This window comes from Mauremys reevesii, linkage group 1, assembly GCF_016161935.1.
Source record: "Mauremys reevesii isolate NIE-2019 linkage group 1, ASM1616193v1, whole genome shotgun sequence".
Taxonomy (NCBI): Eukaryota; Metazoa; Chordata; order Testudines; family Geoemydidae; genus Mauremys; species Mauremys reevesii.
The window spans coordinates 239,834,852-239,862,660 of NC_052623.1; the positions used below are offsets into that span (position 1 = coordinate 239,834,852).

Here is a 27,809-nt window from a genome sequence, read left to right on the forward strand (position 1 = left end):
CCCTCCATAGTTTGAGGCCTCTTTTCAGTTTGTATTTATGTTCATGGCATAAGACTATCACTGGCAAAAAGCATGGTGCATGGAATCTCTCCCCTAGTCTTCTGCATCAAGGGGTCCATTACAATCACAAATAGGAAAGGGGTAAAGGTTGTTCCTTGATGTAGATCTATCCTTACAGTGAAGGACTTACTGTAGACACAGCTGCTTCTCACTACTGTTGTGCTACCCTCGTACGTGTCCATGATAGTCTGAACATATGTCTCTGGCAGATTGCGTAACAGAAGGTATCACCATAACAATTGCCTAGGAACTCTGTCATAAACCTTCAAATCCACACCACTCAGTTCCTTGAGTTCCTCCTGCCATATTCAGGCTACAAACCTTGCATACATCGTTGACCTTCCTGGCATAAACCTGAATTGGTTGTTGATTACTTGATGCTCCAGCTCCTCCTGATGTCTTTTCTCAATGATTCTCCCCAGCCATTTCATCATGTGACTCATTAACTTGAGTCAGTAATTATTACATTCTGGCACATCTCCTTTATGCTTGAAGATAGGGACCAATGTGCTCTTCCTCCATTCATCAGGCATTTTTCCAAGATGGAAAATTAAGCAGAAAAAGTTCACCATCACTCCCTCATGGCCTAACGCTTTAAATGCTTCAATTGGTACACTGTCTGATCCCACTGTCTTCCCCCCTTTCATCATCATTAACGCTGTCTGAGTCTCCACCATGGGGATAGATCTTACGAGGTTGTTGCTTGAGCATACTTCCCTTGAGGGTTTCTACATGTTGTGGTACTGATCTTCCTCTTTCATTTTAATCTCTGATAGACTTCACAGCTCCCAAGTCCTCTGCTCTTCTCTGCCTGATCTTGGCTAATCTATATATATTCCTTTTTCCCCCTTCCTTCATTAGTAGTCCCGCGTATAACGCTTTTAATGCCTGACCTTTAGCTTCTCCAGCTGCTGTTTTTGATATTTTCTGTACCAACTTGTATTTCTCAGAACCTTCCACCATTCTTATTTTCTGCCATCGCTCAAATCTTTCCTTCCTCTTCTTTACCGCCTCCTGCACATTGTTGGACCACCACCACCACAGTTCTTTGCCAAGAAGTTTCCCATTTTTCATCTGGCCATGGGCAGCTTGTGAACTTTCTGTGATATGTTTGGACATTTTCCCCCAAAACTCATCAGTTTGGACATGTCCAATCTCTGTAGAACCTCATCCTTACATCTCTAACTTCCCTATCTGTGAGCCTCCACCACTTTATTCTTTCTTCCACAACTCATCTTTTGTCCCCCACTAACCTTTTCACTCAGAAGTCCATTAGAAGCAAATCTAGGTTGCTCCCCAATCTGCTGTCCTGGGATCACTTTACAGCCTCTCGTGCGTTTGAGATCTCTTCCTCTTGTCAGGAAGAAATTGATCTGAGACCTATTGGAACAGCTCTTTGTACGTAATTAAGTGCTTCGCCTTCTTTACAAAAGCATGTATTGGCAATAATCAGGCCATGGGCTCTGGCTAACTAAGATTTTCTACCAACTTCATTTCTGGTTCCAAAGCCTTATCCTCTGTGACAATCGTCATAGCTCTCACTGTGTTCTCCCACATGTCTGTTGAGATCTGATCTGATAATCAAGTTCTCAGCTTGTGGTACTTTATTTGTCACTTGGTCCAGAGCTATCTGGAATTCCTCCTTTTCCTCAATTGTATGACTTGCATACGTATCTGCATGTAACATGAAATATTTGTTTTCTGTTCAATGCCATTTCTAACTTTCACTCTTTCTTTGCACTTCCTTATCCTGTAATATTTCTGCTTTGATTATTCCTACACTATCTCTACTTCCTATTGAGCCATGATACTGAGCCAAATGTTGTAACTTGATATTGAGCCATATGTTGAAACCCTCTTGATGTTCATGGATTCCAACCCCTTCCATTTGGTCTCTTGTATACAGACAATATGCACTCTTTCTTTTCCCGATCTCAGCAACTTCTCTAGATTTGCCAGTCATTGTTCCCACATTCAGGAGAACCACACATAGTTCTTTAGCTCATTTCTTTAGCCACATGCACCCAGAACATGGTAATCTTTTTCCATTTTCCACAGCTGTCAAGCAGAGCAGTCTCATATCACTTCTGAGGGATGCTCTAGCATTGTACTGATATGCTCTTTGGTCTTCATCTTCAGGGAGTATGTGTGTGTGGCACAACTTTTACAAACTGGCTGGCCAGGCCCCATGTTCTCACTTTGAAATTGGACTCCCTTCTCATAGGTGGAATGCCTACTACAGCTAATGAGCTCCATCTGTTTGGAGCAACCTAGGCCTGGTCTACACCAAGGGGAGGGGGGGTCAAAATAAGGTACGCAAGTTCAGCTACGTGAATAGTGTAGCTGAACTCGAACTACCTTAGTTCGAAGTACTCACCCGTCCAGATGCCGCGGGATCGAAGTCCGCGGCTCCCCCGTCGACTCCGCCACCGCCGTTCGCGGTGGTGGAGTTCCGGAGTCGACGGGAGCGCGTTCGGAGTTCGATATGTGCGTCTAGATTAGACGCGTTATATCGAACTCCGAGAAGTCGAACGCTAGCCGCTGACCCGGACGGTAAGTATAGACGTACCCTTAGTTATAAGGCACCAGACACCAGCCTTTCAACCCACATCTTCAATTAAGAACATCTCCACCATGAGAAGGCAAGTATACTACACTGGCCACACGAGGCATTTCCTACGGAGTGAGAACTCATCCTCAAAACCACCCTGAACGTGACAATTCTTTAGTTTGCACCTCTTTAACTAACTTTAGTTGAGTCAGTGTTGCTTTACATGTAAATAACCTCTAAGCCTCCCCTCCAATTTGTGATCACATTTTATTTTCTGTTTCTCCTGCATGAGCCATTGTGTTGTGATTCTAACAATACAGGAGAAAACTAATTTTACTCATTTTAAGTAGCTTGGACAATATTTGCAGGCCAGATCCTGAGATGTGTTGACCACCTGCAATTGCAACTGATTTCAGTGGGCTTTTGATCAGGCCCAAAGTGAGGATAGAATTTGATCAGTGATCTCCAGGGTGAGTTTCTACTTATATCATAAGTAACCACTGTCATCTCTCAAAAAGGATGGTTTAGGCTTGTAGGGATAGGATCCTGAATCTAAATACCACCTATCCTCTATGTTACAAGACGTCGGCTGGTTTTTTTATGTCATTAGCAAAGACTGCAGAGTTGAACAGTAGTCGGCAACATTTCCTGTATGCCTGAATAGCATGGGTAGAGCAGAGGCTTTCAAACTTTTCATACTGTGGACTACATCTTAACAAACAGCACATCTCTCTATCTGTTTGTGATTGCATTTCAGCCCCGCGGCAATGACAGTAATTGCTTATGCAGAACAGTAATAGGAAAGTATTTATGTACTGTCACAGTCTTTATTAGCAGTATTATTTATTTGCAGTAGCACTTACTACATGCTAGGCACTTTTCAGTCATTTGCAAAGGACAGTCCCTGCTCTGAACTCAGAATCTAGTGCAACAAGTATTTTTTTTAAATGGAATTAATTGTCTGCTTTTGCTCTTCAGGGTGGGCTCAGCCCTACGAGTTATTCAACATTCCTGTGAGGTGCTTAAAATCCCCAACTTCAGTGTGACTTCGGTGAGAGAACTTAGCACCTCACCAGAGAGCTCACCTAACCCTAATCCTGCAGGAGCCAAAGCTAGAACCATGTGACCAGCTCTCCCTGGACCTCCAGCTTGTGCTCTGTAGAACCTATAGCAGTGGCTCTCAGACTTTCCAGACTACTGTGACCCTTTCAAGAGTTTGATTTGGCTTGCATACCCCCAAGTTACACTTCACCTAAAAACCACTTGCTTATTTAAAAAAAAAAAAAAATCAGACATATAAATACAAAGTGTCCCAGCACACTATTACTGCAAAATTGCTCACTTTCTCATTTTTACCATATAATTATAAAATAAATCAATTGGAATATAAATATTGTGCTTACATTTCAGAGCATAGTATATAGAGCAGTATAAACAAGTCGCAGGAAATTTTAGTTTGTACTGACTTCGCTGGTGCTTTTTATATCGCCTGTTGTAGAACTAGGCAAATATCTAAATGAGCTGATGTACCGCCTGGAAGACCTCTGAGAACTCCCAGGGATACACGTACCCCTTGGTTGAAAACCACAATACTCACACTTTCATCATATCAGTAAATGAAAGCAGAGGAAAAAATAAGACATTTTTAAAAGCTTTAGTGCTGCCTAACAGGCTAAATACACCATGAAAAATGCACTCTCAATGCTGCCCCGTATTCTTGGTACATGCTTATTGGAATTTTGATGTCCCAAAGTTAACCCTGTTACCTCTGATGTTCATTGCAGTCTCTGTGCTCAGGAAGAATACAATAGCATTCTTTGGTATGCCAACATTCAAATCCCACAATTTTGTGCCTCAGCACAGAGGACAGAATGGTCACCAGTAACCGTGGGATTCAAATTTTTGTTTGTTAAATTAAAAACAAAAAAAGTCCTCCAAAAGTAGTGTCTGCAGCATCTCTCACTCTCTCTGATCTCAAATTGTAGTAACTCACCTTTTAGTTCCAGAGAACCTACATCTTCTATAATTATATTTTTAAGAGCCTGACCCAAGGTCTATTGAACTAAATGAGATTCTTTCTATTGACTTCCATGTTGGATCAGGTCCCAACAGACTGAGTGATTTCAGCTGGTCAAGTTTTTCTCTTAACTTCTAAATACATGTTTAAAATAATCTGGTTCTGAAACCTTTGAATGGAAGTGTTCTATGTTTGTTTATGAAATTCCCATGTCTTAGGTTAGCCCTTGTCAGATGTGAATCTGTGATCCCATCTTGTGACTTCCTTTAATCTTCTCATTCAAAGTCTCATTTGGTTTGGTGGGGCCTACTGCAAGTTCTTTATGTATCCTTGTTTTTGTTTGTTTTGCTGAAGAATGATATTGGGAGGGGAGGAGAGAAGAGAAGCCAAGCTCACTGGTGAGCAAGCAGTGGGACAGCCAGAGTCCCTTGGGTGATATTACATCAGGTCTGTATGACCGTAGGATGGATGGTATACAGGACCAGGACCATTACTCCTCCCCACACTAAAATCAATGGGAAAACCTGCATTGACTATAATGTGAACACGATTTGGCTCTAAGGTACTTGTTTCTCTTTAATCCTATGTGTTTATTTTGGGGGGAATTCTCTCTGCTTTCCCAGTGAAACTAGACTGGTAGGTTTTGCTTCTTCTGGATCCTCAGCTCATGTAAACTGGCATCACTCCAGGAAAGTCAATGGAACTGCATTGGTCTACACCAGCTGTGGAGCCGGACTTCCGTTAGTAGTTTCACAACCTGATTTTCCACACACTATCACAATGCTATTTAGTTTGGGTTCCCAGCACTGCAGGGGGTCGTCTGAATTGGAACAAAATACAAATCCAAAAATTTGTAAAATGGTATTGAATGAAAGCATTCTTGTTTGTGCTTTAATGGGGAAACAAATACTACCAACTGTTCTTCCATCAATTTCCCTTTAGGAGGACAGGATCTCTGAACACACAGCGGTGTCCCTCCAGAATGTCTGTGAAGCAGAAGACTTACCGTAAAAAGTTGTATTTCATGTCATTTCTGTAAGACATGGTTAAGTAGTATTGCCTGAGAACATTTGTAAAGAAAGCATCAGTGTTATTTACTCCTTTCCATGTCATGTGTATTTATGTTCTGGTCCTATGACTTGCACACAGTCTCCAATTTATTTGTTTTATTTTTATTGCTGACAGCAATAATTGACAGGGTTGGGCAGCGGGGGAGGGGGACAGACCTTTTTTGGCACAATGGTCCTGATCTGCGCTCACTTACGCGAGTGTAAATTTGGCGCAGCTTAGTACAAGCCAATAGGATTACATCAATTTGAAACTAGTGCAACTGAGAGCAGAACAAGGCTCTGGTTCTATTTAACATGATATCTAATGATAAGTTAGGATTCTTTTACAGTAAATCAAGTCCAAAAGAAAAAGGAGCTCATCCAAATCCCATTAGGTCAGTGGCAAAACAGCTACTGACTTGAACAGCAGCAGGATCTGGCCCATCTTCAGAAATCTTTCAATACGAAGAAGTATCATTCAAAAGAATTTCCATCCTGCGTACACTTTGTAGGATTCCTCTGGGATCTAAATAATATACTAAAGGATAGTTGGAGAGCACGGTTAATGGGCATTTATAAAAGGATTACATCAAGTCAGGATTCAGGCAAGGTTTGAACAGGATATTTTAGAAGGCTTAAGTATTATTTATTATTATTAATTATTATTATTATATTTTAAACAACAATAGTACATTATTTCTGTTAACCAAAGATATGAAGAAGAGGGAGCTGGCAAGGACCTGATGTTGATTGGTAAACAGAATAACTCCTGCCCAAATCTTCGATTTTTGGGGATTACTGCAAATATCTACTTTACATTTCAGTTTTGAAAAGGCAGACTGTCTCTTTGAAGCAAACTTGAGTACAGAACAGTTAGAGAGAAAACACTTTACATGTTTCTCTTTGTGTGTTATTAAAAGATCAGTTTTGAATTATGCCCATGAAGTGCAATAGAATAAACATCTTTTGGTAAATATTCTTAAAGACTCCTTAAGTGACTATGTTCTAGCAGGGTGTGTTATGGATGCTGCCAATGTTGATTATAAAATAGCATAAGGAAATCTGACATTCTAAGGTTCAATAGCCATTGCAATATCCCAGCATGAAACAGACTTCCCAGGCCTTATTGACTAAATATATAATGTAAGATGCACTAGCCTTAGCACTGGGTAATCATCAGTCAATATGCATTTGTTACACAAATAAAACAGATTCGGTAAGAATTATGGAATAGTAGTTAGGAGTTATAAGAGCTGATCTAATTATTTGACTAACTAGGAATAAGCACTTCAACCCTGTGCAAATTTCAGTCCAAGTTTATTTCAAGTTCCTATTTCAGAATTTTCCGTGTGAGCTAACACACCCCTCATTGAGCAGATAGCTGCATGAAAGGAATCCACAGAAGGAGTTTAAATTTCGAAAAGTACTGCCTAGAAAAATACCTGGATCCGATTCTGATGTACTTACAAAGGTTACAGGTTTAATTTTGGTTACTACAGCCTCTGACATATCAAAACATTTCACACACCACTGAAAACAAATATTTACTAGAGCTGGTTGAAAAATTTAAAAAAAAAATATTTGTGGAAAATGTCAACATTCTTTTCATCTAGCAGGTTTCTAAATGGATCCATTTTAATTGTTTTTAATCAAAGTTTTTAAACAAAACTACTATTAAAATGGTTATTGAAATTGTCTGTTTACCGAAAATAGAGATAGAGCCTGTCACTATTCAAGTGAACAACTTAATTCTTGTTGATTTCAATGGGAACAGAACCAGCCCCTATACTGGGACCTAAATACAATTACTTAGAACTAGACTTGCAATGATTCCTTCCTACGATAGCCCATAGCTTGTAAGACATTTGGGACAGAAACTGTCTTTTAATTGTGCCCAGTGCCTAGCACTGGAGAACTTGTCCCTGATTGGGAACTCAAGGCGATACCACAAAACAAATATTAAGTAGAGATAATAATACTATGGTGACTGACAAACTACGAATACCCACTTTACGTACACAGAGTAGATTCCAACAAAGTATGCAAGATGCCACTCTTTACGTAGCTTAGTCATCTAAAAAGTGGAACGAAAGCAGTGAAAAAAGTAGTCTTTCCTCCAACCTGCCACAGCAAAAATCCAGCAACACCAACTTAATTTCTCACTGCCAAAACAAAGGCACATGCTGAACAGCCACACCTGTCTTCAAAAGGACAAAAGTTGATTGTTTTCCAAAAAGCATAGCCAGACTGGCAGCAGCAGAAGCACAAACATCCTCCTGCTTTACATGACTAAACATGACATCCCTCAGACCTATTATACTCATTGAACTAACCATGGCAACAAAGTGAGAAAAATATGATCTGCAAAAGCAAAAAAAAATAATGCACAATCCACTTATTCCTTATGGGCCAAATCCAGAGGATTTTATTTTAACCAAATTCCCATGGAATTCATTGGTGTTTTTCCCTAAGTAAGGCCCACCAGATTTGCCCTTTCTATCCAGTCACCATTATTTTAAGTTGCTTGTAACTTTCTTACACTTTAATCACACAAGGTCTCAACACAAAGATGGAGGATAGATAGCAGAATACAATCTGGTAATGATTAAGATGTTGATGTAATATACCTAATTGGGGGAAATATGAACGTCAGAAATAAATTGCAGTTGTTGTTTGCATTAGTTATTGTCACACTGATATATTAACATGGTTTACTTTATTCCTACAGCTGTCTAAACCATGGATTGTGCTAATCTGCTCTTTTTTCTGCCTAATACATTATGAGGATTTTTTGTTGTTGCTGCTGCTGCAATTTTAGCCAAAATGTGGCCCTAACAACAGGTAGGCCTCTCAGTCAAATGATGTATATTTGCCTTCCAAGAATTTCCTACAGATTTTGGAAAACATATGGTGCTGATTTAGGAGAGGCAGGACAGCTGAAAATGTCTGCAGAGAGATTGAGAAAGAGGAAAATCTGGATCAAATGAGCATCTTGGGCCCTAACCCAAGACACATCTGGAAACACTTATGCAGGTGACTAATTTTACTCATCTGCTTTATTATATGGTCTGGTTAGCAGGAATTTTAGAAAATAACCCTTGTAATCAAAAGAGTAAACAGAGTGAAAAGCAACACATTTGTAACCTGTGGACCTCATTGACACATGATATCACTGAGGCCAAGAGGATTACACATTTTTATGGATAATGAGAATATCCAGAGTTACATTAAATAGAATGCACCTTTTTAAAAGAGGAATAAAAACCCTTATGCTTCAGGGAATAAGCCAACCACTAATAGATGAAGTTAGGAAGAAACTTTTCTCATGAGCAAGTTATTCCATAATTACCCACTCAAGTCACCTCTCACTATCTTAGATAGGGCATCTTTCTTTGAAGCATCTGTTACTTGCCACCATCAGAGAGGGGATACTTAGCTTCATGCCATGGCAGTCTCGGATGACGACCCAATGTCTGTTGTTTGATTTAAGAACACTTTCACTGCAGATTTGACAAAATGCAAAGAAAGTACCAATGTGAGATTTCTAAAGATAGCTACAGCACTCAACCCAAGGTTTAAGAATCTGAAGTGCCTTCCAAAGTCTAAGAGGTACGAGGTGTCGAACATGCTGTCAGAAGTCTTCGAAGAGCAACACACTCTGCCCATGAACATTTCCTTTGGTTTCTAAATAGCATCGATTGTATTTCAAATGAAACTCAGCTGAAACTGCTAAGTTTCACCTGGTTTCATTTTGAAATAATTTTAGTGTGACGCAGTCAAGTGTATCACTTCTCTCTCTAGCAGCTAGTCCACACAGAAGGTAAGAGCCTATTACTGCTACTAATCCATAATGTTACTTGTGTTGTTCAGCAGTAGAAGCCTGTGCTTTCAGTGCTATGGATCCCAGATTCCATCCACACTGATTGCCTAGGGTGAGTGAAGGGAGTGTCACAGTAACCACAGAACCAGAAAACAGCCCATCAGCTCCAGATTTCTGGAGTCTTATCACAACAAACCAAGGCCAAGTTCTGAATTTGTAATGAAACCTGAATCCACACTAGTTTTGCCTGGTTTGGTTTTCACTAGGAACATTTTGCTCTAGTTGCTTCACTAGACAAGTTCCCTTTCATTCATGCTAATGGACTAAAGCACTTTGTCACACTGTTCATAACTGAAAATACTTTTGCCACTAATAAAGCAAAAAATCAGTCAGGATCTATTTAACACATTAGCAGTTTTCCTTCATTTTTCTGTCATACTTCAACAACAGCTAGGGGGTTAAATTCATTCCGGGTGTAATTCTGATGGAGTTACACTGGGGGTGAATTTAGCCCACTGTCTTTAACTTCATTAAAAAGGTCTTGATCAGGGTTTCTCAAACAAGGGTCGCCGCTTGTGTAGGGAAAGCCCCTGGCAGTCCGGGCCGGTGTGTTTACCTGCCCCGTCCGCAGGTCCAGCTGATCGCAGCTCCCACTGGCCGCAGATCGCTGCTCCAGGCCAATGGGGGCTGCTGGAAGCGGTGTGGGCCCAGGGACGTACTGGCTGCCGCTTCCAGCAGCTCCCATTGGCCCAGAGCAGCAATCTGCGGCCTGTGGGAGCCGCGATCAGCCGGACCTGTGGACGGGGCAGGTAAACACTCCGGCCCGGCCTGCTAGGGGCTTTCCCTACACAAGCGGCGACCCCTGTTTGAGAAACCCTGGTCTTGATAATATATTTTACAGTTCTTAAACAGTTGGTGAATCTGAACACTAATCAAATCCTTTGAAAAGAGCACTTGAGTGGGATGTTACTAAAACAAGCACACATTGATATTTTACACCACCACTTTCCGTTCTGCTGCGCTGCCAAGAAAGGCAATGTTGCTCATTTCTGCGTTAATGAAGGAATTCCAGAAAGATGCATTTTCTGCTACAGAATAGGAGCATATTTGTTTTATGAGCAAGACACACTCCATCCCATGCCCATATACGTGATCTCCAATCTCTACACTGGCCTAATACCAACCAAAAAGACTGTGAGCAGGATATCTGCATGCAGGGTGTTCTAACACAATGGATCTCCAAATGCTCCAACGCATAGTTCTCAGAATATTCTGTCCTACAGACGACCTGCAAAGGTCCTGGGAGCTACACTGACAAATTTTGCTCTGGCTCACGGGTTCTCAACCTTTCTCAGCCAGTGTCCCAACAAGCAACATTCATATCCATCACAGTGCAACCATATATAAGGCCTGGTCTACACTACGCGTTTAAACTGGTTTTAGGAGCATTAAATCGATTTAATGCCACACCCGTCCACACTAAGAGGCACTTTATATCGGTATAAAGGGCTCTTTAAACCGGTTTCTGTACTCCTCCCTAACGAGAGGAGTAGCGCTAATATCGGTATTACCATATCGGATTAGGGTTAGTGTGGCCGCAGATCGACGGTATTGGCCTCTGGGCGGTATCCCACAGTGCACCACTGACCGCTCTGGACAGCAATCTGAACTCGGATGCAGTGGCCAGGTAGATAGGAAAAGCCCCGCGAACTTTTGAATATTTCCTGTTTGCCCAGCGTGGAGCTCCGATCAGCACGTGTGGCGATGCAGTTAAAAATCAAAATAAAGAAAGAGCTCCCTCATGGACCATGCGGACATGATCGCTGTAAGGGCAGGCAAATCTGTTCTATCAGCGCTCCGTTACAGAAGATGAATTAAAAAACATTTTTAAAAAATCTCCAGACAGACGCCATAGCAGGGACTCAGCGCACTGCTGCGTGACAAGCGTAACAGAAAGCCAAGGAATCAAATGGACGCTCATGGACTGGAGGACTCAAGCTATCCCACAGTTCCTGCAGTCTCTCTGAAAAGCATTTGCATTCTTGGCTGAGCTCCAAATGCTTCTAGGGTCAAACACAGTGTCCGCGGTGGGTCAGGGCATAGCTCGGCAATTTACGCACCCCACCACCCACCCCCAGAAGTGAAAGGGAAAACAATCCTCTCTTGACTCTTTTACATGTCACCCTATCTTTACTGAATGCTGCAGATAGACGCGATGCTGCAGCACTGAACACCAACATCCTTGCTCCCCCCCCCCCGCCATGGGTGGCTGATGGTGCAAAACGACTGGTACCCGTCCCCATCATCAGCCTATTGGCACATGGGGCAGTGCAAAAGGGCTGGTAACCATGCTGACTAGCATCCGTCAGGTTGATCAAGGGCGCCTGGCCCTAATTTTTCCTGATAGATGGTGCAGTATGGCTGATAACCATCGTCATCATAGCAACAGGGGGCTAAGCTCTGTCAGCCCCCACCCTTCATGTGTAAAAAAAAGATTCAATTGCCCCTGGACTAGCAGAGGGATGCTGGGCTCCTCTCCTCCACACTCCTTACTGTCCTGTTTGGACTATCATAGCAGCTGGAGGCTGCCTTCCACTCATTTCTCACTAACAAGTCACTGTGTCTTATTCCTGCATTCTTTATTACTTCATCACACAAGTGGGGGGACAATGCTATGGTAGCCCAAGAAGGCTGGGGGAAGAACGGAATCAACAGGTGGGGTTGTTGCAGGAGCACCCCCTGTGAATAGCATACAGCTCATAATTTCTGCAGGATCTGACACAGAGCAGCTGTGCTCTCTGATACAGTGGTTCTCTAGTACACTTGCCCATATTCTAGGCAGGACTGATTCTATTTTTAGATACCAAAAAGGAGGGATTGACTCAGGGAGTCATTCCCAATTTTACTTTAGCCCCTGGCTGATCTCAGCCAGGGGCACTTATGACAGCAGCAAATGGTGCAAAACGACTGGTAGCCATGATCATCTTTTTACCAATTTATGGATTGGTAGATGGTGCAGTATGGCTGGTAACCATCTCTGCTGTCATGCAAAAGCAAAAGCATGCTGCTGTGTAGCGCTGCTGAATCGCCTCTGTCAGCAGCATCTAGTACACATACGGTGACAGTCACAAAAGGCAAAACAGGCTCCATGATTGCCATGCTATGGCATCTGCCAGGGCAATCCAGGGAAAAAAGGTGCGAAATGCTTGTCTGCCGTTGCTTTCCCAGAGGAAGGAGTGACTGACGACATTTACCCAGAACCACCCACGACAATGATTTTTGCCCCATCAGGCACTGGGATCTCAACCCGGAAATTCCAAGGGGCGGGGGAGGCTGCGGGAACTATGGGATAGCTACGGAATAGCTACCCACAGTGCAACGCTCCAGAAGTCGATGCTAGCCTTGGACTGTGGACGCACACCACCGATTTAATGTGTTTAGTGTGGCCGCGCGCACTCGATTTTATACAATCTGTTTTACAAAACCGGTTTATGCAAATTCGGAATAGTCCCGTAGTGTAGACGTACCCTAAGCAAATAATGGCACAACTTCTCAGCTACCTCTTTATTTTTTAAGCTCTCATGAACCAATATCTTTGCATTGGCTCCCACACCACTCCTGACATCACTTGAGCTCCACTTAAACATCGTCTCTCCTGGCCGCTGGGAGTTACAGTCCAATTTCTCAATCTCACCTCTCTCTTTCAGTGCCATTCCCCACCCCCCTCCACCTGAGCCTGGCTGCTGGGAATGGAAAACGTGTGCATCTTTCCTCCCCCACATTTGGTGTGTGTGTTTTCTCAGTAGCTCTCGGACACTTGTCTCTCCACTTCTCACTCTCCCTGAAACACACGTATCAGAAAGAACAGTCTCATGGTCACCACACCATTCAACTCCAAGACCAGGCAGTGTGAGCAGAAACCCAATCAGTGGCACATGTAATTGTGCTGGTAAGGAATGTGCCTACACCAAAACCTGCTGGTAACCCAACATGGTGGAACAACCCACAGACTGAGAGATGCAAGTCTAGCCAACACATTATTATTTATTACTCGAGCTAGATTCTTAAATTGGCACCCATTACTTTAGAATCTTTAGGACTTCTATATAGCTGGAAAGATGAAATGATTGTAAAGCTCAACGCAAAGAGATCCTAAGAATTATGTAGCCAAAATCTTGTGTTCCCAGGGTCTGTGGGAGCTCTGCCATCTATCACAAGTCAGACAGGTTGATGTGTGCAAAACCCAGCAGTGTTAGTTCAGACTTGAGTTTTGCTTTGAAATTTTAGGTAAACTCAAAGTGTAAACGTACCAATTTTTGCCTGGTTTCAGGTTGAAGCCATGAAAACAACTGAGCTTTGCATTATTTATACCCAGCCCACGCCCATCCAAATGTCAGTCCAAATTCCTGCAAACAGTTCATAAATCATGGCAAATATTACCTGAGTTACGGGTTGGTCACAAAACCTCAGTGACCATTGGTCTGGCTGGGGAGTCCCTCTGGAAGGGTAGCACAGCTTTATGTGCTGATTCTTGGGTCTACACTTTTTTTTTTTTAATAATGTTGGCTGCATACAGGAAAATCAAGGAGCATACTCAGCAGCTGTAAACTTGCATGCCCTCGCTGACTTCAATGGAGCAATGCCAATTTACTCCAGCTGCAGATCAAGCCCTGAATCTTTGTGGTTGTTTATCTGTCCTTCTAATGAAGAGGTTATTCAAAATTTGGGAGATCCATAGTGTGGATCTGAGAAGAGAATTTGACCATCAGTGTTTGCAGAAACTTTAGGACATGTTCACTTAATTTTTTTAAGTTGAGATATTGCATGCCCTAGTTTATTGTTCCCCTTCTACCCTCCCCTTGTAATGGAGCAAGTCCCATTGGAAATTTCTCTTCTTTAAGTGAGGGTAGTATTGCACCCTGCAAGACATAACTGAACTTTTAGATCTATATTTTGGAAGAAGAGAAAGAAAGGGGAAAGGGCTAATTAAAACCACCCATTATCTGTTTAGAAACTCAGGTCCTGATCATTCCAACTTTTTCAGGATTGGGCCTTTGACTTTTACGTCTCAGCAATCCTTATCAAATTATCTCTAACACAAAGATGTAATTGTTATGTGCAGCAGCTGAATACTATAAACCATAACAATTCAGGTCAAATAAGCCTCAAATAATAAGGATTTATGTTTATGTGGTACACGATACATTGGTCTACTCCATCAAGAATCTTTTCTTTGTTAAAGTGCCTAAATATGTATTTACTTGGCGGAAGATTTTATGTTCTATTGGTTTAATAATGCTCAGAATTAGTACAAACACATAAGAATACATCTACTTGAAATATGGTCCTTCGGGGAAAAATAGGCATAGCAAAACATACATAATACACACCCCAACACAGGAATACCATAGCCACATGTACTGTCTCTCTAAAAATTATTAAATAAAACAAGACCAAATCCTGAGAGCTGCTGAGTGCCCTCAGCTCCTAGTGACTTCTACAGGAGCACCCTGTGCTCAGGATTTGGGCTATATTTCTTAGTTGATTGCGTGTGTGTGCGCATGATTATAATAGACTTATCAGGGACCCCACCCTTTACTCCGGCCACTGTGTTTTTTTGTGCCATATCTGCATTAGACAAGGCTGGCCTGTCTCTCGCAACTTTGAATTTCCTCATGTTAGCTGGCTTGTGTCACAGCCTTCAGACTTTACAGACTTACTTGTTTTGCATTTCATAGTAACCCTTTAGTCCCAAGAGCCACATGGGGTGTGTTTTATGGAAAAGAATTTGGGATGTGGCTGGGGGTGGGGGGAAGAAAGGGGTTAAGTTACAGTCTTTTTTTAACTCATCACAGTGTGGAAGCTAAAAGAACAGCCAGTTCTTTTCTGACACTATTATAAATACATTGAATTAGAGGTTTATAATTATACTTTCACCCTCTTAAAACTGACTGGTTTTTTTTGGGGGGGGGGGGGATAACAATATAAGTAGTAAACATTTTTTTCAGCATTACTAACCATCATTTAATAGCAAACAGGTTAATAGGTAACATAATATACATCTGGTGCACAGCAACCCTGTATTTTATTCAAGGTATTGGGGTGTTTGGGGGAGGAATATAAAGGATTATATTATACTGCAACAGCAGTTTCCTTGGAACAGTAAATTAGACATATAATTGCAGGAATATTTCTAGTTAGTTTAGCTCATATCTGGTGTAGGACATGCAGTTGGTTAGTATTAAGTGTAGCATCATGCAGATTGCATTAATGTTGGCAAATGCACTTTATGTAGAAACAGACTTTATGCTTACAATTATCCCAGCCCAATATGGAGTGTCTCTGACTAGTAAAGAAGAGCTGATGCCTGCCATAATGAAGCCCAGCACTGTTATAGAGATGCCTAACACCAGCTGCAACAAGGCAACCAGCAGCGGGAAACGGCAGCCACAACAAGTGTGGGATTCTTCCTCCTGGCCCGTTTTGGGATCCCCCTTGGCTTTCTTCTTCATTGCTGGCTCCTGCTGCTTGGTTGGATCGGTGCTTTTCTCCCCTTCAGGTGCCTTCCCTGCCTGGTTCTGGTTTTTAAGGGACGTGTTGTTCTGAGGTTTCTTCTCCTCTTTTCTCATGTTGATCAACTTTTTTTTTTTCCCCTGGCTGATGGGCGTGTTGAAGTGGGGATTTTTTTTTTTTTTTTTTTGTGCCCCTGAAGCTTCGCTTTGTGCTGGCTGAGTTGTTCCTGGTATTTGAATCAAGGAGGCTGAACAAATATGGAAAACATTTGGAGCAGATTGTCAGAGCTTCTAAATGCCACATATAGCCCAGAGAAGAGGGGGAATCAAGGGGGGTAGTGAACTGCCAACATGCAGAAGCAGATTGCCTGTGCTGGGGCTGGCTGTGCACATGAGAACTGTGCATATGTAATCATAATCACTGCTTGTGTGAACTTAATTGATATGCAGGAAACCATTGTCTAGGTAGGGGCTGCCTGAGCACATGGGGGATTGATTTGTGTGTGTGTGTGTGTGTGTGTGTGTAATTAACAGGCACAAGCTGATCACCACACTACAGCTATGTTATCAGCACACAGAAACTAACAGAATAAATCAGTGGGGTGCTGTGCACACAGTATGCAAGTGTGTGATTTTTGCATGCAAAAGTCTACTACCTGTGCGTCTGAGTGTGTGTGTAGATGTGGGGAGACTATGTGTATATAAAAAGAGCATGTAAGTGACATGAAGAAAATTCAAAGCTAGTTTTCTGGATTTCAAGCAATCCAGAATTTGCCATAACTTTAAAAGGCAAGGCGAGGTACCGAATATTTAACAAATAGGAACACTAGGGACTCATCTTAAAAAAACATGTACTCCTTTTGCATGCATTATGGAAAGTAACAAGAACTCATGACTATGTGCAGGTATTGACGGAGCATAAAGTATTTATTGGTGCCTTAACATTAACTAGGGCTATGCTTCATTATTAATTAACCAAGGAAGGAGCATTATATCACCCTATTACCCCATTGCACTCTCTTATTTTTGATTATGGGTAGAATATACACAGAAGTGTACAGGTGAATGTGTGTATGGAAAATACCACACACACACACACACACACACACACACACACACACACACACACACTATAGGCACGGTCCTGCAATGGAATCTGTGCAGGTGGGCCCCTTGCAGAGCCTCGCTGGGGGCTCCGTATGGGCATGGGAGTCCGCCCATCCACAGGGATTTCATAGCAGGATTGCGGCATGTAACATTAAAGGGATGCTTGAGGATCTTGTATGTCAGTACAGGAGTAGAGAGAGCTAGGTAACGAGCAAGCTATTAAAAAACAAAATCTGTGCTTTTAGCACTGAGCACAGAGTGCAATATTTCTCATATGGAAAGAAATCATACATCCATTTAAATTATACATAATTGCTCAAAATACAGATACCAAACTGATATTAGAAGTATCAAACTAGAACGTCCTGATCCAGCAAGCAAGCCCTTAAGTAGGAGTTCAGCTAACTTCAGAGGAATTACTCAAGTGCTTACATTAAGCATGTGCTTAAATACTTCACTAGACTGAGGCCCAAGTATGTAAAGAATGACATATTGGCCAAAATTCAGTCATCGCTTGTGTCCTATGCAACCTGGCCCCGTGCCTGCAAAGCACTTAAATGTGTAACCAAGCAGTACTTGTGAAACCAGCAAACACAAGGGGCCACATTCTGCTTCCAGTACACTGGTGAAAAGCCATTTAAATCACTGGCGTAACTGATCAGAATTTTGGCCCGGCAGTTAGAGAAGAGAATGTTTTATTAGAATGAATGATAAGAACAAATGGGGAATTTAGAGGAAGGGAGTCATCAGAAAGTGTGTGTGTGTGGGGCGGGGGAGGAACCAACACAACCATCTTGGAAGGATACAAAGTCATGCTGGAGAGAATAACCAAAATGTTGAAGTATCCAAAGAGGATCTTACACATGCTAAGGTTTCATCAAGGAAGTCTTTCCCTTGATATATTGGCAATATTTTCTGGGAAACTACACTATTTCCAACTCTTTATGGCATTTAACAATGAACTGTGTTTGCTGTATTAATCAATTATGATGTCACCTTGTCTTATGGGTAAAGCAATATCCTCTTCAGATATTTATATTATAGGTGTACAAAAGAAAACTAGTCATGAAGTGATTTCAGACACCGTATATGCACATAACTCACAAGTGACATGAGTTCTTGTTTCCTAAATGAAGGATTAGGAAATACTCTTAAAACAATAACAATAATGAAAGAGAAAATGAGAAAAAAAATTGGGAAAGTTATCCCCAAATATTTGTTGTCTATCAAACTAAGCTTTTATATCTTCTTAGTGACAATATTTTATAATAAGCATGGCCTATTTCTTTTTAAAAAATCATGAAAATACTTTGCACTTATATCATGCTTTTCACCTTACATCTCAAAGTACTTTACAAAAGAAGGTCACTATATTTATGCCATTTTATAGATGGGAAAACTAAGGCACAGAGGGTTTAAGTAGCATTCTCGGGGTCAGACCTAAAATCAGGGCAGAGCTGGGAATAGACTTAGGTTTCCTGATTCCCAGTTTCTTTCTGAGCTAGTGGGTGGGGAAAAAAAAATCAATATACAGTTAAATAATTTATTAAATTGAATTTAACAGACCACTAATCTATAAACAAGGAAATATTCTTTTGGAGTCTTCTGAGTTCCAGTTCCTCAACTGTGGGCAATCTGTGCTTGGAGAAGGATTCGAAGAGGCGGGCAAAAGTGGAATAAAGCCATGCTGATCTTGGGGGAGTAAGTTAGAACAGCTCAGAACTGCTCATATTTATGTTGGTTGGTAATGCACGTAAAAGGTTTTTTCCAGAGTTGGTCATGGCCAGAGATGACAGAGTTGGCTAAACCAGGAATCCCCAGTTGTTAGGGCAACATTATGTTCTCTTTGCATTGTTGTGTGTTGCAAAAGGAGTGTGTTGGAGGCGGAGGATGTAGATATATTTATAATTTATTTACATATATTCTCCCCTTCCCCTCCAACTCAGATCTGAAGTGAGGTTTCTTTTTCAAAGAAAATGTCAGTAGGATTTTTAGCACCTGCATTCAGGTAAAATAGCTGATTAATGAGAATATTCTTATAAAGGGGCCAAACCCCACCTGCTTTATTCATGCAGACAGTGCTACTGATTTCAATGGGTTTGGACAGTACTTCAACAAATGCAGATTGTGCAAAGAGAATTTGGGTGGGGATTTTCAAAGGGGCTTATGGGAGCCAGGGGCGGCTCTAGAAATTACGCCACCCTTCCCCGGTCCCGCGACCGTCCGAGCCGCGGGACCAGCGCACCCGCCGCAGTCATGCCTGCGGGAGCTCAAGCGGAGCCGCGGGAAGAGGGGACCCTCCGCAGTCATGCCTGCGGCAGTTCCGCTTGTCCCGGGGCTCCGGTGGACCTCCCGCAGGCATGACTGCGGAAGGTCCGCCGGAGCCAAATGCTGCCCCACGCGCCTGCTTGGCGCGCTGGGGTCTGGAGCCGGCCCTGATGGGAGCTAGGACCCTTCCCATCTCCCACGGAAAGTCAGTTAGGCACCTAACACCATTTGTTGTCCAGATGCAGGGAGAACTCCATGGGACATTTTGTTTGCATGGAGGACTGTAGGGTCAGGACACGTGATTGTGACTGATGACACATGAACAGAATAGGCTATAAAGCTCATCTTGTTACAAGCAGTTTGTTTTGCAGGAAGTACTATTGTAATGTTATTTTTCTTAGGAAACTAAACAAAACAAAATAGTTCCCTTCTCAGCCAATCACTTCAGACTGGGTATGTCTACATGGCACTGACTCTTAGAACCCAGGTCAACTGACTCAGACTCACAGGGCTTGGGCTGCAGGGACATAAACTTGCAATATAGATGTTTGGGCTTGGGCTGGAGCCTGGGCTCTAAGACCCTCTCCCATCCTGGGGTCTCAGAGCCCAGGTTCCAGCTTAAGCCCAAACATCTATACTGCAAGTTTATAGCACCACAGCCTGAGCCTTATGAGCCCGTCAGCTGACCCAGGCCTGCCGCAGCTGCGTAGACATGCCCTTAGATTAGGGTATGTCTACACTGCACACTAAGCCTAGGCTCTGACTTGGGTTTGATCCCTAGCCCCCCTTGTGTCCATACACAGCAAGCACTCAGGTCCCGGTTCCTAGGATACTGCTAGGAGGGTGGCTCAGAGCCCAAGTTCCACTGAGACTCGGATCCAAGCCCTGAAATTTAGCAGTGTGGATGCAGGTCAAGCTATAGACCTGAGTCAGAAGGACTGCGTAGTGCAGTATGGACACATTAGCAAGGCCTGGGTCCAGCAACTGTAAACCCGGGTTTATAATGCAGCTTGAATGCTCAAGTGTGGGCTTGGAACACCAAGTCCAACAAGCCCAGGTCACACAGACCTGGGTTTACAATCCAGGTCACAGACATATCCTAATTTACCTCTCGGTCAGACGCAACATTCTAACCCAACACAGACACTTCTCTCATGGTTATGAGCCTAATTCTGATCCCCCTAGTCATGCTGGATAGCACTTTACTCACAAATAATCCTGTGAGCTTCGGTGGGTCTATCTGTGGAGTAAGATACTCTTGTTAAATAGTGAGGGGAGCAGAATCTGGCCCAACGTGGGAATTATTTAGATACATTTGTCATATAACCTACAGACTGCAAAGAGGAATGTAACAGTCAGAAAACAGCTGACCTGCTTTCATTGGAAGAGTTTTGCAACTCCTAAGTATATTAATCAGCTGTTAAATAAAGCTAGTAGATTATCTTGTAATTTAAAAATATACTATATATGGCATATTTAGACAGACAGTCACTATAACAGTAGCAGTACACCAAGACGTATTTTGTAAACTTTACTCTAATAAAATCCTTGAGTGGGAAAGCATATATAGTAGGGGATTAAAAAAAAAAAAAAAGAGTTAGACAATGGCTACAAGATGGGGAAACAACAAAGCCCTTTTTACTGTTGTACACTCACCACTTCTCACCCAGTCCTGCATTTCTTGCACACCCAAAATATTGAGTTCAATAGGGGCATTGGGCCCAAGCTTGGCCATTCATTATTTATAAACAGTATCATATTTGTTAATTGTTCTTGATACTGTGCATCTAGTGGAAAATCTGTTGTAGAAAAATTCAGAGCATTGCATGAGCATGTTAGAAATTAATATAGTTATTTTTAGAAAATCTGAAGATTAATAACCTGGAACTTTCTAGATTAATTGTAATAAAAATCTTCTGTTATAGAGAAAATCCAAGTGACATACTGAAGAACAACAGTTACTGATTTATGCACAGAGGCCCTGATTCAGGAAAGCACTTGAGCAGAGGCTTAACTTTAAGTGTACATTAAGCACATTCTTAAATTAAGCATGTGCTTGAGTGTCCTTCCAAATAAGATGTTTTTGTGAATTGAGGCCACAGATACATGCTACCATTTATCTCAGGGCATGGAACTCTAATTTTGGTGCTTTACTGTGATGTCCCACAGCTTTTTCATATCTAGATATTATTGTCCAATGTCAAACATTGTGCATCTTTTATTCTTTACTATGCCAAAAGAAATCATGAAGCCAACAACCACAAAGTCAAAATGACCCCCATTTTGCAACTTCTGACTTATTTTTCTCTTGTCCAGAATGTAAGTGTCAAAATACAGGTTACAGCTGGACTGGCACTGCTATGACAGTCATTCCTATTTCTCCTCAGAATTACAGGGCCACAGATATAGATATATAATTCCAGAAATCACAGATTTTTTTCTCCACTACAGTATTTTTTGGAGGAAATAAATCCACTCACAGATCTCGTATGTTAATAAAGAAAGATATTTATGCAGATATTTTTAAAAACAGTTCTCCAAGAGAGCCAAATTAGTCTCAGAGTTGCAGTCTGGAAATTCCACATAACAACTAAGGGCTGGATTGAGAGACTTGACTTGCAGCCCTGAGGATGGCATGGCGTGTGTAGCTGTGCCGCCCCAGGAGTAATTCCAGAAAGGAATTGTGACTCAGAGGCACCCCCAGCTCCTTTGTACTGTGCAAACTGTGGGTGGGGGAGAGAACTATGTGGCATCTGGCGGTGGGCTAGCCCAGCATACTCTCTCCTTCACACCCAGCTAGCTCTGCCCTGGCTCACCCAGAAGCCACGGCGCTGCCTATTCCCCACCCCCACCCTTTCCTTCTACTTGCACATGGAGTGGGAGAAGCAGTCCTGCTGAGCCTGAGCCAGGCAAGCCACATGCAGCTGCCCAAGGGAATGGTGGAATTTATACCCTCGTACTTCCCTACATGGTACCTTAGGGCAATATCTTATATATGGGGCCTTGATTGTTTTACTAACAAATACTATAAGCTTCCAGTTATGTTACTTGGTATGAATCAATTGTAACTATTTCCACTCAGAATATCAAAGGGTAGAGATAGAAGAGACCTATTAGATAAATTAGTCCAGTTCTCTGAGACAGCAGGAGCATTCCCCACATGAAAAATGGAGAGAGAGAGAGAGAGATCAATACATGTATTTGCCCTAAAATCCAAAGATTTTAACTTAGACTTTTGAAGACTGTTATCCATTGATGAATGATAATAAATAGTAATTAATAATAACTAGCTCTCAAAAGTGTCTGAGGAACAGTTAACTATAAAACAATAATATTAAAGATAGGTCAGAACTACAAAGTTTGAATTTAGTTAGGGATGTTTCAAAAGTTTGGGGTTGTCTGGATGTGAGATTTTGGTTCAGATTTACCATTCTACTTTATTTTATTTTTTTGGTTAGTTGGTTGGTTTGTTTTTGTTTTTGAATGCATCATATTCTCTTTTAGGATAACTCAGAATATGGCTGAGCTGTGCAGTGTTGTATATGGGACAAGATACTGGATGTGAAAAGTTGTGGAAAATGACTTGTCTTATATACAGGACACCACAATCAGAGTTGTATGCCCAAATGGTATTTGCCTAAACAGTGTCTCAGTTCAACTAATATTTTTCATACACTATTTATTCCATCGGACCAAGTTCAGAGGCAAGTCTACAAATGTAAAAAAAGTCAGAGGTGATGTAGTGTAGACAGCTGCAGTGTAGACAGCACCCCTTCACATCACTATCTAGATTTAAGGGAGTCTAACGTACACCACCATTTGTATCATCTCTGAATTTGGGCCTCATTCTTTAAAGTGTATTTACAGAGGATAATGTGTCAAAGTACATTAACAAGATACCATGGCCATTAGACCTTCTCGCCAGGTACTAACTATTATTTGGTCAAACAGGCAAATCCTCTTATTCATGTTCTGCTGAGGATAATGGATCTACTATATTGTATGTGTTTACAGAGACTGAATACAAATACATTATAAGATACAAGCTCCCTGAGCATTTTGAAGGGACAGATAACACCCATGAGTGGAAGGGAAACTGGCATGCGACCTTATGCTCTGGCCTAGCAGAAATGGGTATTAAGAGAAGGAATAATAACCACACCCTCACTTTTCATTAATGACAAGGATAAAGTGAAGGAAATTGAGTCTACAAGAGAAAGAAAAAAATTGCTGAAAACACAAAGCTGATTGGCACAGCTGTCACTGACACCAATATGAATCAGTCTCACTAAGGCACACATTTTAGTCACCTCATGACATAAATGTATACCCTTGCTTTGCCATTTAAAGGCACGCCATTCCTTTTTTATAGGAAATGTAATGTTCATGCTGATATGCTGGATGATACTCCAGGTGACACAAGTCTTTTGTTTATATGCCAAACAGGGAGCAGATATACAAGTTTACCCACATCTATGAGTGGACTCAGGCAATACAAGGATCTGGGCAAAACCACACAGGGGCCCCCCCTGCTTGTGGCCCCAAACTGTTATCAGGGTGGCTATTCTGAAAATGTTATTTCCTTTGCTTTATAAAAATGTATTGCCTGGGGATCCCCTTGATTGTCTTTTGTGACCCCTCCGGGGGGTCATGATCCATCAATTGAGAAACACTGTTCTAGCCTGACAAACCTTACAGCACTGAGGCATCCCGGATTTTAGAAGGATCAAGGCTATTGCTGCCTCTTACACCCTATCCAAGATCACCATTGCCATAGTGCAAATCCCTCTGCCTGTGTTTGAAATGGTCATCTCTGAATCCCTCATCCATAGTACCGCAGCTACCCAATGTGATGTCTGCTCCCTCATGGGGTGGGGGGGACGGGACTTTTAAAACTCCTCCAGTTAAAAAAAAAAAAGAAATTAACAGCTGTAGAACATTTACTGAATTAGTTAATTTGTGTTTCTAAAGCACTGCCCCTTACTCTAGCCTAGATACACTGCCCACAGGGAGAACCATGGGGACAAAACTAATTTCAGACACCCCTTTGACCCAACATGTCCAGCCTGCTCCATTGGTTGGCACAGGAGGAGGTGGAGCCATGGCTCTGCCTAAGCCCCACCCACTTGCTCCCAGGAGGGAGTGTCTTGGGCATAGTTCCCACATTTCCTTGAAAACTGGGAATAAAATCTTGGAAGCCTGAGTCAGCTATGAAAGGAGGAAGGATTCCCCCCCCCCCCCGTGCAGCTGTTTTAGGGCTTGGCACAATCTATCCCTTAATTTGTTAGTAGTAATTATTTAGACTTTGTGCATTTCTTACAGAATAAACTAGTAAGTTACAGCAGTAACCATTTTTAAGTTAATACTTTGTACTTACATAGCACCTTTCATCTTTCAAAGTGCTTTACATACATTAATTATTCACTCCTCCCCACACCCCTTTGATCTAGGCAAGTATTATGATACTCATTTTACAAACAGGGAAACAAACATAGAAGAGCAAATTCTCACTCGCTGCTAAACTCGTGAAATCCCACTGGCATCAAAGTGGCTTCGCAGGTACAATGGCTGCAGGATGTGGGGTATAAGGGCTATGACATTTGCACACGGTCATAGAGTAAGTCAGTGGCACAGCGGGGAACAGAATCCAGAATACTTACTTTTAGCCCTGAGGAGGAGGGAGGGGCAGAGATTTTGGGCATGTACTGTCTCTGGAATATGCTGTTGATTAGGTCTGTGCATGGGGGGAGTGTAATTGATGAAATTGTAAGACAGTGAGAGGTGCATAGAAAATGATGTGTCCAGTGTTCCAGGTGCAAAGAGAGGAGCAGATCAAGAATCTGGTTTAGTGAAATGTTAAATACTTGTATGATTAGGATGCAAATATTGTGGATGAATCAAATCAGGTGAAGGGGTAAAGATTAAGAGTTGTTATTGATTTATGTGAACATTTGTCTGCAGAGAAGAGACTTATGCCCTCCTTTTTTGGTTACAAAAAATAACTAGTGTATACTGATCATGCTTATATTGAATGTTGGTGTAATTTTTCAGAATGACTGACAAAGTCTGATTTGAAGATGAGTTCGCTACGGCAGTTGTTATTGCTGAATAGCAGAGTAATTTCTCTTGCAAACTCACATACTGATGTTATTTGTGTGTTTGGATTACAGTGATTATGTGGGGTTGCTGGAAATGCACTTGGCAAGTTTTTTTTCAAACTGAAATCTTTTCCCCCCCCTTCTTCCCCTCTTTTGTTTGCTTTTTAAAAATCCATTTAAAATGGCTTAGAAGTGCAAGGATTATTGTCTGTTAGACAGAGCAGGAGGCTGGGAATCAACATGCTTAGGCTCTGTTTCTACCACTAATCTGGCGTATTCCCCTGGAGAAGTGCAGCAGTGTTTGTTTTAGTAGGTGGCACAGAGTGCATGGAGTTCAGAGATTGGGCTTCTATTCTTGACTGCCATTGGCTCATTCTGTGACCAAAGGCAAGTCATTTAGGGCCAGATCATGGCCCTGCCTTGAATGGCCATGGAGGAGCCATAAGAGGGAATAAGACACCACACAAACTCCTACATGGCCAACTATACACTCTCACTGGGATTACTTGAGCTGAAGGAACAAGTAACGTGGGAGGGAGGGTATGAGGACACTTAGGCTAGCTCAAGACCAACTAGAATATAGGAGCAAAATATCACTGCTTGGTTGATATTATAGTATATTGGAGGACAAAAGGGAAGAGGGCCTGAACGTGATCCTGAGAGTGGAAGATATTTTTCCCGTTACTGAAAGAATTAATTCTCAGAGATGTAAAGTGACTAAGATTTTCCAATTTTATGGTCATTTTGTTACATTCAACGCTGCCAAGAGAATTGGTGGGAAACTAACTGTGTTCAAAGCCTTACAGAACACAGGAATCCCAGTTAAAATCGCACTGCTAAATATCAGCAATTAGTAAAACTGATTTTAAAATGCATCATTTTAATCATCTCCAAACTATTCTCACATCAACTCAGTATTACCTGTCACATGGCTATACTTGGAAGATTTCTATACAGATTCCTTACCCATATAAATCCGAGGCATCAATGGGTAACAACTCTAAAACACATGGGATTGTATATTAAATAAAAGAAAACCATGTTAACAAGACTGAATTTTTAACCCACTAATAAATCCAGTAAATTTAGAGATGTAATTGCCTCAATCTTTGTCCCCACCTGCTAGGCTCTCTGCCTCTCTCACCCTGACTTCCCATGCACTTATTATTACTGAGATTATTCATTTTTTATATTACGGAAAGGCTCCCATTCTATTCTATGTAGGCTCTTATAATGTGCTCATCACCATAGTATCTGAGTGTCTTCCAGTAGGGCATTAAGTAATATGACTAACATCTCTCGTGTGTTTTCTTTCTCCCATCCTCTCCCCAGAGAGAGAAGTGCATGCAATGGCGTGTTTTCTTTTGGAATTGTTTTTATATATGTGGGTCTATGTTTATGTTAGAGAAGACAAGGTCAAAGAAGTACACCTTGCACTTGGAGTATAAGATAGCAAGGTTTGTGATGGTTCCTGGGGATCTTTGTTCCACCACCTCAGACTGACCACCACCAAAGCTTTGTCTCTCCTGCATAAGCTTTGCCCTTATGGTAGAAAGCTCCATTGTGCCAGAGGAATGAAGTTGTTGACCACGGTCACTGTCCCAGAGGGATATACTACGCACAGACTATACAGTTACATAGCAGGAGACTGTCCCTGCCCTGAAGAGCTTGCAGTTTAAATAGAGCAGACAGACAGAAGTATTAATATCTCTATTTTAAGATGGGGAACCAAGGCAGAAAGTAACTGTCTCCAATAGGACTACTCATGTGGGCAGGTCCTGAGCATCAAGCCCTAAGTAGCTAGCCAAGGTCACCCAAGAAGTCTGTGGCAGAGCTGGGACTTAAACCTAGAGCTTTTAAGTCCCAGGCCAAATCCTAAACCAGAAGGCCACCCATTCTCTGATGCAAGCCTTCTTTCTGCCCACAGTATATGTAAGTCGTTATTCTGTAGACTCTTTACTTACATGATCATGACACTGACCAATGTGACATACTATTTGGACACACATTCTTTTACAGACATCAGTAGCTAAAGTGAAGATCTCGGGAAGTTATCAGATAATACAGATATATTGATATATAAGAGGAATACCAGTAGGTTATTCAGTCACAGAACCAGACCCTACAAAGTACATTCAGATGAGATTCAGTAGTGGACCCTTTATACAGAAGCTTCTCTGTACACAAAAACTTTAATTAGTGAAGAATAATGGTTTAAAAAAAAAAACCAACTGTAAACCTAAATGTTCCTTTTCAAAGACAAGCTGTTATCAGTTCTTCACAAGATTTGCCTCTCTTGTTCATGTAAAAAAAATGATACAGTTAAG

At 41.8% G+C, this 27,809-nt stretch overlaps 1 protein-coding gene across 3 annotated transcripts in view; it reads right to left on the reverse strand.

Moving 5' to 3' along the window:
* Positions 1-27,809, reverse strand: part of SSPN (sarcospan) — a 47,836-nt gene that overhangs the window by 12,339 nt on the left and 7,688 nt on the right. The window contains exon 2 of one of the 3 annotated variants that reach the window (XM_039519004.1): positions 15,812-16,257. The exons of the other annotated variants lie outside the window; for them this stretch is intronic. Within the exon in view, the coding sequence (XP_039374938.1) occupies positions 15,812-16,257 (446 nt within the window). The remainder of the gene's footprint in view (positions 1-15,811; positions 16,258-27,809) is intronic. 3 annotated transcript variants of the gene reach the window in all.